The sequence below is a fragment of the Sus scrofa genome, chromosome X, assembly GCF_000003025.6.
Source record: "Sus scrofa isolate TJ Tabasco breed Duroc chromosome X, Sscrofa11.1, whole genome shotgun sequence".
Classification (NCBI taxonomy): Eukaryota; Metazoa; Chordata; class Mammalia; order Artiodactyla; family Suidae; genus Sus; species Sus scrofa.
In genome coordinates this window covers 97115336-97128214 of record NC_010461.5, presented here as the reverse complement: position 1 = coordinate 97128214, position 12879 = coordinate 97115336, and the positions used below count along the sequence as shown (strand labels likewise).

At 45.4% G+C, this 12879-nt stretch overlaps 1 protein-coding gene across 1 annotated transcript in view; it reads right to left on the bottom strand.

Moving 5' to 3' along the window:
* The window catches only part of DOCK11 (dedicator of cytokinesis 11), a 199041-nt gene that overhangs the window by 139314 nt on the left and 46848 nt on the right, over window positions 1-12879 (bottom strand). The window contains 5 exon segments of the mRNA XM_021080484.1: window positions 7863-7958; window positions 8586-8655; window positions 9902-9984; window positions 11256-11345; window positions 11429-11545. Coding sequence (XP_020936143.1) covers window positions 7863-7958; window positions 8586-8655; window positions 9902-9984; window positions 11256-11345; window positions 11429-11545 — 456 coding nt within the window.

Sequence of the window (12879 nt, the reverse complement as noted above, 5' to 3'; positions counted from 1 at the left end):
GGTAATTATTTACTGCTAACTTCTAGGAGCCAGGAGCCCTGCAAAAGAATGGTCTGAAGGCTTTGGCAAAGTAGGTGGACCAGGAGCTGTGGGGAAACGGGGTGGGGGAAACTTCCTTGACTCACGTCTTAGAACAAAAGAGGAGGCAGCGAGGAAAAGGAAAATGCAGGGGAGCCACAGACACACTGGTCTCAGAGCTGTTCGAAGCCAAGATGAAAGAAACAATGGGGAAGAACACCCCGCGACTTATCAGAAAAGAGTCTCGGTTAATTACACCAGAATGTCAGGCACATCATCCTGCTGAAGAACCCCTACCAGTAGGTTGGCAACCTAATCTATCACTCATTGCCCTCCACTGGATCGTTTTCTAGTCCTCCCAAGTTTGAATATATTATAGAGGTCAACACTCTGGAAAATCAGTTAAAAATCAAATCGCTTTTCATAAATCTCTCCTATCTGGGCACTGGAGATTTGTTAACTATTTAGTTTGAAGCCAAGTCTAAAAGGAGGGGTCTACAGTCCACCATTCCAGACAAATGAATTTATCGACTTTCTTTGAGCATGTCACGGCCCTGCTCAAATTCCCAAAGACTCTCAGTTACCCCCCATGGTAAGGCTTATGTGCCTGATTTGGCACAGTCCGAATAACAATATAAAATAACAATCTGTAAGGAGTTCCCCTGTGGCACAGCGGGATAAGGATGTGGCATTGTCACCGGCCTGAGAACTTCCACATGCCATGGGGGCAGCCAAAAAGAATTAATATAACAACAACAATCTGTGACATCTACAGAGTGCCTACTCTGTTAGAGTCTCTGGCCAAATGCATTTCTCACATTATATCATTTAATCCTCATAATGCCCTTGCGGTAATTACCATCATCTCCATGTTACAGAGGAGAAACTGAGGCATGAGGTGATACCAAGGGACCAAATCAACTCCATCACCCATGACTACCCAACTTCACCCAACATACCCCCTTCCCCCCACACACACGCACTGCCTGCCATGCTCACCTCCTTTGATTCCCTTCCTTTGAGGCCTCACCTCTTTAAGAAGCCATTTCTGACCCCAGATCACAGTGACCTGGACTCATATAGCACTGGGTCTCTGTACCACCTTTAAACAATATATTGTCGTTGCGTGTCTCATCTCCCCAAATAGGTTTTAAGCTCTACATGTTACGCCTCTCTTTCTCTCCATCCTCTGCAGTGCCAACACCTTGTACTAATAAGATATTCAATATATACTTGGTGATGAGTTCATTGATTCCTAATAGTGTCTGACACATAACAAGTCCCTAATAAATGGCTTTAAACGGACACCAATAAATGAGAGGAAATGAAACATAAAAAACCAATTACGGAGTTCCCGCTGTGGTGCAATGAGATCGGTGGCGTCTCTGCAGTGCCAAGGACACAGGTTCAATCCCCAGTCCGGCACAGGGGGCTAAAGGATCCGGCTTGCCACAGCTGTGGTGTAGGTCACAACTGTGTCTTGGATCTGATTCTTGGCCCGGGAACTTCATGTGCTGCAGAGCAGCCAAAAGGACAAAAGGAAAAGAAAAAATCCAATTAGTGAGAAATCCCTTTCCCATTAAAATGAGTGTAATCTGTTTGTTAGCTGTGAGAGGGACTGGTAGGTTTGCGCACACAATGTATTAACATATCAAAAATAAAAGATTTCCTCTTCCCTTTGCTCTAATAAACATAGTGCCCTTGGCCTCCCGGCAATTATTTTAATACTGTATTGCTTTCTTAGGTGAAATTTTCTCTTGATTTGTTGCTCTCCCATTGCAGAACGCCAAAAAAAAAAAAAGAAAAGAAAAAGAAAAAGAAAACAAAAACAAACAAACAAAAAAAAAACAATGCTCCCAGAACAGGCAAAGAATAAGGGAGAACTTTTAGACTCTGGATGTACAACAAATGGCTCTTTTCTGTGCAAAGAAATAGAAGGAAAGAAAGAAAGGGCACCAGAAGTGAGTCATACATCAAGCGGTTGAACTTGCAACCCCGATAACATACCAAGACACTTCAGTGTTTAATTGCTAAGAACGAGGAGGAGGGAGCTTGAGGAATGTGACCGAACTGAGCCAAGAGGATGCATAAAGGTGGGTGTCCCAAAGGGTTGGCCAAGAATCTGCAACCGATTTTTTTTTTTTTAATGAAAAAACCACTCTCAAGATCAGATTCTTCCTTCTTCCATATATCATTATATCCCTTAGGAAAAATAGTTCGAAATACCGAGGGAAGGTCATGTGCAGTATCAGAGCTAGCTAGTTCTCACGAAATTCCTGCACTGATACGGAGAGAAGCTGAAGAAAGCAGATGTCTCTAGCAGCGACTTGGGAAAGAGAGCATGTAGGTTTCTGCTAGGAGTGGCGTTTCTGCCACAGAGCGCACTTCTTCTCTCTGCCATCTGCAATTTCTCTCCAAAACTTCTTCCAGGCACTGAAGAGTGGCAGTGGGGTGTGTTCTCATTAACTAGAAAGTACAAATTGAGGGAATTAATCACCTGTGACAAGGCTCGTCTTGTTTGAACATGAACCCCGAGCACAGAGCAATTATGAGCTGAGTAAAGTGGTCACTGCGCCCAGACAACCAGCAGCGCTTCTGTGAGAGCCGCCTGCTGCCAGCATCCGCCTCCGTGGAAGGACGCGCTCAGGCCCCGACAACTGACAACTGTGACATGGAGAGTGACACACATCATTAGCAGCTCTCCTGGAGCCTGGGCTCCTCAGGGCTCGTTCTCAGCCAATAAATGGGGAAGCTCAGCAAGCACTTTTGGAAAAATAATAACAAGTGCAGAAAATGGCCCAGATTCTATCTGAACTGACCAGAGCTGGTGGAAAGGTGTATCCTGCGGAAAATACAAATGTTTATTTCACAAATACAAGGTCTTCCAGGCTTCCAATACGAAGAATTCAGCTTAGTGCCTTCGCCAGCCCCTTTTCCCTAGAGCCCGTCACCACTGGCTTGAATGTTCCTGCAAAACTGTCTATCTAGGGAGGTTTAACTTCCTAAGGCAGCTCATAAACAAATTACTTTGGCTATACCATTCAGATCGCATTCTAGGTCATATGGTTGCTTTCTCAAAAGACCTTATAAAGTAGAAGTCGAGAGTTCCCTGGTGGCCTAGTGGTTAAGGCTCTGGTATTGTCACTGCAGCAGCTCGAATCACTGTTATGGCACGGGTTCGATCCCTGGCCCAGGAACCTCCGTGCTGCAGGTACAGCCAAAAAAAAAAAAAAAAAAGGAATCTTCTGATTCCCTTTCAATTTCTGGGCTTTATGGAGCCTTTTCTAACCCTCTTGCCGTCATTTTTTTTTCTTTCTACCTTCTCTCATGATTCATCTTCTTCCTTCCTGGCTATTAGATGCCCTTATTTCTCTGAGTTGAAATGGCCGGGAAAAGGACTCAGACTTGCTGATAAAAAGTTTGACATGGTCGTGCATAATTTCAAATTTTCCAAAGGACTATTCTACATAGCTTTTAAAATCCAGAAATCGTTTAATGAATAAAGATCTGTAGACTTCAACCTCACTCCGAAAGACACCAAGCCGCCCTGCTTTTAATCCCTGTCATCCCCAGAAAGGTCTGCAGGCCAATGTCAAGCCACAGCGCATCTAGGAGGCACAGATAAAACAGGAGGGAAGAGGCATGGCTCCCCGTGGGCTGTTATTTGCCAATGAGTCATGATTAATACCCAGATCCTTCTGCTGGAGCTTCCTGCTTAGCCTGCTCTGAATTTGCAGGGGCTGTCAATGCTGGAATGTTCTGATAGAAAAGGTTATTCTTTGCTCCCAAACTCTGCAAGCTCTAGCCCTGTGGTATTCATTGCTGAAGCCACCAAAGTGTGTCATCCGTGTGGGCTGGAACTGCTAGCAGGCAGGGGACTCCAGATGCACCCAAGGTAAAACTGCCACCAGGATCAGGAAAATGACTCAGCCAACAGCATACCTGAATCATCTTCCCACTTGCTTATGAGATGCGTTACCATGCTTCTCTTCCAAGACTAACACAGTAAGCACAAATATATAGGGTTTTTTCCCTGTGGAATGTCTCATAAACCTGCAGCCCTTGGCCTCAGTTCTTCTGTCCTATGCCTGAGCCAATCCAGGCCTGATTCAGGAAGAAGGTGTAGGACGCCCCCGAACCCTGGACAGAGCACCTAAGTCTACAAGCCTGAGGCCCCCAGTGCCCTGGGCTCCTGCTTTGGCCCTCACCAAGTTCCAGCCTGGCGACTACAAAACACTGCTGCCCACAGCCAGTCCCCAGCCCCCCGCCCCGAGCCTGTTCCACACTCACAAGCCCTCTGTTTATATAGGGAGACAGAGCACAGTAAACACTGTGACTTTCCACTGATTTCGACGATGCTAAAACTAAATAAGAGTTAAAGCATAATTCCTTTTTTTTTTTAATCTTTTTAGGGCCGCACCCACGGCACATGGAGGTTCCCAGGCTAGGGGTCCAATCGGAGCTGTAGCTACCAGCCAACACCACAGCCACAGCAACATAGGATCTGAGTCGCATCTGTGACCTACACCACAGCTCACCGCAACGCCGGATCCTTAACCCACTGATCGAGGCCAAGGATCGAACCCACGTCCTCTTGGATGCTAGTCGGGTTTGTTAACCACTGCACCACGACGGGAACTCCAAAAGCATAATTCTTAAAAAACAAAAACAAAAAACAAAAAACAAAAACTATCTTGACAAAATCCCTCAGATGCTTTGAGTGAATCTGGCTGAAGCTTCCTCTCATGCCGACTCTAGCCGTGATAAAAGCTGGGACAACACCACTAGTGCTGTGGTTTAAGACATAAAACCAGAAGGATACAGGATGTATATTCAGCTCCCAGAAATCCAAAACGGAGAGCCAGCACCCACACTACAGAAGAGTGGGGAGAGTGGAAATCCATAGTCAGAGACAATTCCCAAAGCTCATTATGGCCTTTATATTTCAAATTATTCTCCACTCATTGCTTAAAAGAGCTGTGTGCAGCCTATGTCACCAAAGTTGGGTTACTTCTTTTCCTTCCTTTGCCTACTGTTTGGTAGAGATGTCTAAAAGAAATGCGTTTTTATGGAATGTGAATTATATCTCATTTAAAAAAAAAAAAAGGAGAAGAAAGAAGTGGCCAGAATATGAACAGCTGGGGGGTAAAAAAGAGGAAAAGCAACAAGCCTAGCTCAGCAGCAGCAGGGCAACAAGTAGCTGGAAAGAGGCAGCAGCTGAAACCCTTCAGCCAGGCCACGTGGTCACTGGGTTGCCTCTCAGACCCACCACCACCCACGTCATGAATTTATGGTTCCTGCCTGGCCCCTGGAAGCGGTGGGGTTTGCAACCTCAGGGGCAGATGATGGAAGGCCTCAACAATCAATGTCTGACTGAGTGGCCTGCTTTTCTAGTTCCGCTGTAACAAATTACCACACACTTAGTGGCTTTAAACAACACAAATGTATTATCTCACAGTTCTGGAGATGAGAAGTCCAATGGAGCTCTCGCTGGGCTCAAATCAAGGTGATTGCAGAGCTGTGTCCTTTCTGGAGGTTCTAAGGGAGAATCTACTTCCTTGCCTTCTCCAGCTTCCAGAGCACCCCCCCCCACTTCCTTGGCCCTTCCTCTGTCTTCAAAGCAGCCACTAAGCCTCCCTCTGATCCTGCTTCTGTCCTCATCTCTTTCCCTAACTCTCCTCTGCTGCTTCTGTCTTCCACTTATAAGGGCCTTTATGACACTGGATAATGCAGGCTAATCTCCCCACCTGCTGACTAGTGATTTTAAGTCCCCTACATTCACCATGTAAGGGAACATTTATGGGCTCCAGGGATTAGGAATGGACTTCTTGGGCGGGGGGCTTTATTCTGCCTCCCACATCAACCAATCTGCATTTCACAAATTATGAAAAGAGACTTGAAAGCATGCACTTTTTACAGACAACTGTATTTTGTGTCATGATATGTGAGTGCCCACAAAAAAAGATATATGGAAAGTGAATGATAATTTAAAGGCATAGGAGTAACTCGCTAGGAAAGGAATCCTGTGGTGAACTGTTTCATAACGATATTAATTCCTTAGTGTCTTGTTTTAGGAATCCCGGTTTCCATACCTTATATTTACTTTATCTTGGACTAAAGCTTAAGTATGGGTAAAACATTTGAATATTTGAAGAACGTTAGGGGAAGGGAGTGGATTAAGAAACCGGAGAACCGGATTTCCCATCATGGCTCAGCAGAAACAAATCTGACTAGTATCCATGAGGACACAGGTTCGATCCCTGGCCTCACTCCGTGGGTTAAGGATCCGGCGTTGCCGTGAGCTGTGGAGTAGGTGGCAGACGCGGCTCGGATCCCGCGTTGCTGTGGCTGTGGTGCAGGCCGGAGGCTACAGCTCTGATTCAACCCCTAGCCTGAGAACCTCCATATGCCGCGGGTGCAGCCCTAAAGAGCAAAAAAAAAAAAAAAAGGAAGAAAAGCGAGAAACTGGAGAACCAATTTTTAACAAATGGCACAGAATTATCACCTTCACACGTGCATTTCTGAACCTGATAACTCTGACAGGAGAAACATTATAAGCTGTGGCATAGGTCGCAGATGCAGCTCGGATTTGGTGTTGCTGTGGCTGTGGTATAGGCTGCAATTCAACCCCTAGCCTGGGAACCTCCATATGCCTCGGGTGCGGCCTTTAAAAAAAAATAGTAATAATAGTAATAATAACGACACCTGTATCTAGGGCTGCCATGAGGATTAAATGAGATACAAAATATAAAACACTCGGTATGGCGCCTGGCACATACCAAGGATTCAATAAATGGACTTCCTCATCATCGCCATGTGCCAAGTCGCAGGCTTAGGTGCAGGAGACACATAGGAGGCATCTTAGAACTTGGACTTGTTATTTGCAGAGCTTGAAAATTAAAGTGAGAACAGGACATGACCACTACATGGAAAGCAGCAGGCAAAATATCAAATTAAGATAAAATGTGCGTCTCCCCTTGGTAGACACCCATGGTTTGTGCTGGCAGGCTCTGAGAAAGATAGAACGACCTTTAATACTTAATGGAAGTGTGAATCATCCTCAGCAAACCCCATGATGTTATATTGAACAGCTCAAAGAACAGTTATATTTGGTATCAGCGGATAATTTGTTTTTCTGCTCAGCATCTTCGAGGAGCTTGTTAGTTCTACCTTTAGATTTTCATGGCTCTCCACAGCCTCCCGAACAAAAGCCAACCCCACGTCCAAAGCATTCAAGGCCACGAACGATTTTTTTCCCTCTCTCTGTTTCTAACGTTATCTGCCATTGGCCCTGGACACAGACTCGCTCTTCTGCCCAAACTGCCCAACGCTCTGGTTCTGACAGCACTAAGGTACCACTCTGTAGGGCAGTTCATTGGGTATCTTTCTTACCTAGTCTGGAGGCTACTGGAGGCCAGGGATCCCATTCTAAATATCCATCTATTCCCCCACAGTGGCCAGCATATAATAAGCACCTAATTAATATCGGCCAAATAAAGACAGTGCGCTGTTCTTCTACTCACTGCATTCATTTCCACACAGGCATCTGTGATGCCCTTTTGTTTCATTCAGCTGACAGCCTTCTTTCTGAACATCCTGATTCAGAAGATAATAATTACATTTCTTTAAAAAGGTGCACTTCTAAATTTATCCTGACATTTCAGAGTTTTGAGATTCCGTACATCTGTGAGACTCCTCTCACCGAAGTCTTTTGGGGTTTTTTTTGTTTTGTTTTATTTTGTTTTTTGCTAGGGCTCCTTATAAAAATTTTTTACAAAGAAATATTGTTGTCAGGCCACTCGTGGCAATAGCCTTAAAATGGTGAGATAACAGCGACTTCTTACCTTCATGGTAACCGTGATGGTGCTATTGACATTGGCTTTATGCAACCAGCCTTGCTTTATCACGCCACCCTTCTGAGAACATAAAGAAGATGAATCCTGAAAGAAGAGTGAAAACCTTCGGTGGAACAGTGGGCAGCCAGCCATCTCAACAAATAATTGGGGGAGCACGAACGAGGCCCTGCCCCATTTTCCCAAGTATCAATGTGCCCCTCCCCCGCCCTCCATGGAGAGGCCTAACTCAACCTGAAATCATCACCTACAGAATGAAAGGCTCTGTGCCATGCACACAGTAGGCACTCAATATTTACTGAATCGTATGGGCTGTCTTCTGGGAAAGTCTTCTGCATTATGCAAACAGTCAAACTGCACCACAGAATGTCACAGACATCCGGGCCATCTGTCCCCAGAGGGATCTATCAGGCAGAAGGGCCCACATGAATCACCACCACACGCCCAGTGTGGGAAAAGCAACTCCACAAGAGGGGCCCGCAGGTGGGAAAACATGTTTATATACAAATCACAGCCCATTTCGCTTGATTTTTTTTTCCCTAAACTCCATTTGGAAATGCAACCATTTAAAAAAAAAAATTTTTAAACATTCATTAGCTTGAACGTTGGCCCCCAGATCATTCAAAAACAATTCTCTGCCTCATCTTTTCTCAGGGACATCTCTCTCAGCAGACGTGAGCTTGAAGAAATCAATGCAGTTGCCCCCAACTTTACCTCATCCTTGTCACAGTCCTCATCAATCTCAAACACGTGGTTGGGAATCTTTTCTGGTCGCAGAGATTTGCTGAAAATGCAAGAGAGTTGTCTTAGACACTGAGCAGAACAGACAAAAAGAAACACAAGCAAGATGAGTAGACTTCTTTCTTTTCCAACCAAGACAATGCCAAGACATAGAAGGAGCAATTCTTTGCTCTTTGCCAAACTCAGCTTCACGTTACCTTTTGTAAAAGGACTCCCACGTGTGCAGCCAGCAGCAAAGACATAACTAAGCCCCAGTACTCAGGGAGAGCAGGAATTGCAAGGAATGTGCGCCTGGGCTGTCAGTGGTGGGGGAACCTTATCTTTCCCAGGCCAAAAAGCAACAGTGTCCTTCTGGCTCTTCCTTCTGTTTGCTCTTATGACCTTAGACTGATCATCTTAGGACTCCACTATAAAGGGCATCTTTTTTTTTTTTTTTTTTTTTGTCAGGGCTGCACCCACAGCATATGGAAGCTCCCAGGCTAGGGGTCCAATCAGAGCTGCAGCTGCCAGCCTATGCAACAGCCACAGCAATGCGGGATCTGAGCCACGTCTATGATCTACACCACAGCTCACAGCAACACCGGCTCCTTCCAGGCCAGGGATCGAACTCACATCCTCATGGATACCAGTCAGGTTCATTACCACTGAGCCACAAGGGGAACTCCTAAAGGACATCTTTAAGACTCAGTTTTCTCCTCCAGGAAAGTGCTCTGAAAACTATAAAAGGCTATCCACCAAGTCTCATCTCTCCAAAATATCTCTTGTATGATATCCTGTAAGGCTAATAGTATTACAGGGGAGAAATGTGAGGACTTCAACAGCCCAAGTGACTAGCCCAAGGTCAGGTAGCTAGTAAGTGGTAGAAATAAGATTTGAACCCTGGCAGTCTGGCTCCTGGGCCAGGGTGCTCACGGCAGTCCTTCAACTCAACTGAAAGGGATGGACTTTTGTCCACAGATGTCGGGCGCCATCCAATTGAGCCAAATGTCTTCTAGCTTCCTCCTTGACAGCACTAGAAAATGCTGACCATATTATCCAGAATTAAAGAAAAATGATTTCATGGTCAATACGGATGTCCCAAAATCAAACAACGAACTCGTCCATTTTGGGGAACATTTCAATGAGCAAAGTCAAAACATATCCCACTACTCAAAATATATTTACCGAACACGCTGGTTGTTTGAGGTTTTGCTTTATTACACATCATAACTGGGAAGCTTTACAAACTTTTTTTTTAAAGTAGTTTAATAATTCTCCTCTTGAAAGCTTCCCTTCAACTCTAAACTTACCATGGCAACATTCGAAAGTCCCCAGAGAAGTCTTCATACTTGTAGTTTATCACATGCCAATCTGTGCTATAGGTTTTAATGCACTGAAAAAAAAAAAGATTCTTTAATTTGAAATGTAGGAAAAGTACACATATATCCACTCTTTTTAACATCTGATAATAAACTGAGAGACGTTTAATAATCATTTGAGGGGGAAGTTCCCGTCGTGGCCCAGTGGTTAACGAATCCGACTAGGAACCATGAGGTTGCGGGTTCGGTCCCTGCCCTTGCATTGAGGATCCGGCGTTGCCGTGAGCTGTAGTGTAGGTTGCAGACGCGGCTCGGATCCCGCGTTGCTGTGGCTCTGGCGTAGGCCGGTGGCTACAGCTCCAATTCGACCCCTAGCCTGGGAACCTCCATATGCCGCGGGAGCGGCCCAAGAAATAGCAAAAAAAAAGACAAAATAAATAAATAAATAAATAAATAAATAAATAAAATAAATCATTTGAGGGAATTCCCATCATGGCTCAGTGGGTACAAACCCAACTAGTATCCGTGAGGATGCAGGTTCGATCCCTGGCCCTGCTCAGTGGGTTAAGGATCTGGCGTTGCTATGAGTTGTAGCGTAGGCTGCAGATGTGGCTCAGATCTGGCATTGCTGTGGCTGTGGCTAGGCTGGTAGCTGTAGCTCTGATTCCATCCCTAGCCTGGGAACTTCCACATGCCATGGGTGCGGCCCTAAAAAGACAAAAAAAAAAAAAAAATCATTTGGGGATTGCTGGTAGTGGGATCTTCCCTCAGGGATTTTAACTATGTCTTCCTAAACCAGTCGGTGGCAATAAATCCCAATTTATATGCTCCCCTGGACCCTCTGACTCCAAGTCCAAAGAGTATTCAAATCCAAAAAAAAAAGAAAAAAAAAGAAAAAAGAAAAAACAACTAAGAATACAAGCTACTTGTGAAAGTAGTTCAGCAGTAGCCTCTAAATCGCATCATATAGACTTGTTATGTAGGTCAGTTAAGTTCTAGTAATGTCGTTTTCCATTTGCACTAAAGGAAGACTATTTTTTTTTCCTTTTTAGGGCCACACCCGCGGCATATGGGGGTTCCCAGGCTAGGGGTAAAATCGGAGCTGAAGCTGCCAGCCTACACCACAGCCTCAGCAACGCAGGATCTGAGCTGCGTCTGTGACCCACACCACAGCTCACAGCAACGCCAGATCCTTAACCCAACTGAGCAAGGCCAGGGACCAAACCCGAAACCTCATGGATACGAGTCATATTCGTTTCCGCTGAGCTACGATGGGAACTCCAAGGAAGTCTATTTTAAATACAGTATATGATGAATGTGCTTCTGTGGCCTTTGAACCTCTTACCTCTTTGACAAACAAACTCTGGGCTCTCTTCTCACCATCTTCTGGCACAGTAGACTGCACCGTTCGGCGCTGACGACTTATCACCGAGATCTAGAAGGCAAAGAACATTCTTGCTATGCAAACCGGCTTGAAAAACGCAGTTTTGCTCTTTAAAGAAGTGCATGTGGACTCACCGATATATCTTCCATTGGGAACATAAGCAGGTCTCGGAGGGGGTCGCTGTAAATCTGGGTTTTTCTTTGGGTGATGACATTTTCATAGTCCAAGGGCTCAACGACTTTGGTCTTTTCCTTAATAAGAGACAAAAAGAAAGTTAATATTGTCAAACTCCCAAGAGAGAAGTTTCCTGTCATGGGTCAAAGACACACTGTTTCTCCAAAGAAGGGATTACTGATAATAAGCACATAAGGGAGACCTTTTTTTTTTTTTTTTTTTTGCTTTTTAGGGCCACAGTCGCAGCATATGGAAGTTCCCAGGCAAGGGCTCGAACCGGAGCTACAGCTGCTGGCTACAGCCACAGCCACACGGGATCCGAGCCGCATCTGCGACCTACACCACAGCTCACGGCAACGCTGGATCCTTAACCCACTGAGCGAGGCCAGGGATCGAACCCGCAACCTCATGGTTCCTAGCCAGATTCGTTTTTTGCTGCGCCACAACGGGAACTCCAGGAGACCTTTTTTACCAGAGAACTATTCTCCATAATTAGACACACACACACACCAAATACAGACAGACACACAGGTTCTCTCTGCTAAAGACAAGAGTCCAGGAAAGATCATGCTGTACTCTGCTTATCCGTGTGCCTCCCAACAATTTATTAAATTGAAGGTAAAACAAAAAGTGGTATATTTGGAAGGCTGCCAGTTGATATGTACTGAATATGCACTATTCCCCGGGCAACTGGAAGGAAGAAATCATCAACATTCTTGTGCCTACTCTGTACCAGGCACACTGTCCAAAAGAGGTCTCCAGTTCTGGCTTAGCTGGGCAGGCCTGGGTACCGGAGATGCTTGATCTGGGGGCGGGGCATGAAAGGATGAGGTTCCAGGTAACCACGTCAGTGGATCCCAGTGGGACTTCCAGGTGACCAGGCCACTGAGAGTAGGGCCCCCAGCCCAAGGCCAAGGTTACCAAGAGCAGGGTTAGTGACTCAGAAACCCAGGACATGATGGATTAAGGAGGATAAGAGTAGTTAGCATTTACTGAGCCCTTTCTAGATGCCAGGCACCCTGCCAAAGGCTTTTTCTACATGTGTTCACATAAATAATAACCCCATGAAATAGGTTTAATCTTTGCCCCCAGTTTACAGATGGGGAAAGCCTGGACTCGATTCAGGTTAAGGAATTTGCCCACCTTCAGAGCTCGAATTCAAACCTGAGTCTGTGACTCCAAAGCTCTGTTCTTTCTACCTCCTGCAGCGTTTCCTCCTCTGAGAAATACACAAAGATCCTAAAGTTCAAGGTAGTGAACTTGGATTAGGACCTACCTTCCTATCATCTGTTCCTTCGATGAACGTACCCTGACCTGACACACCGTCTATTTATACCTCTCTGCCCGTTGAAGGGTGGAGATTTGCCTTCATCTGTTCACTGCTATAACCCCGGCACCTAGAACTGTACCT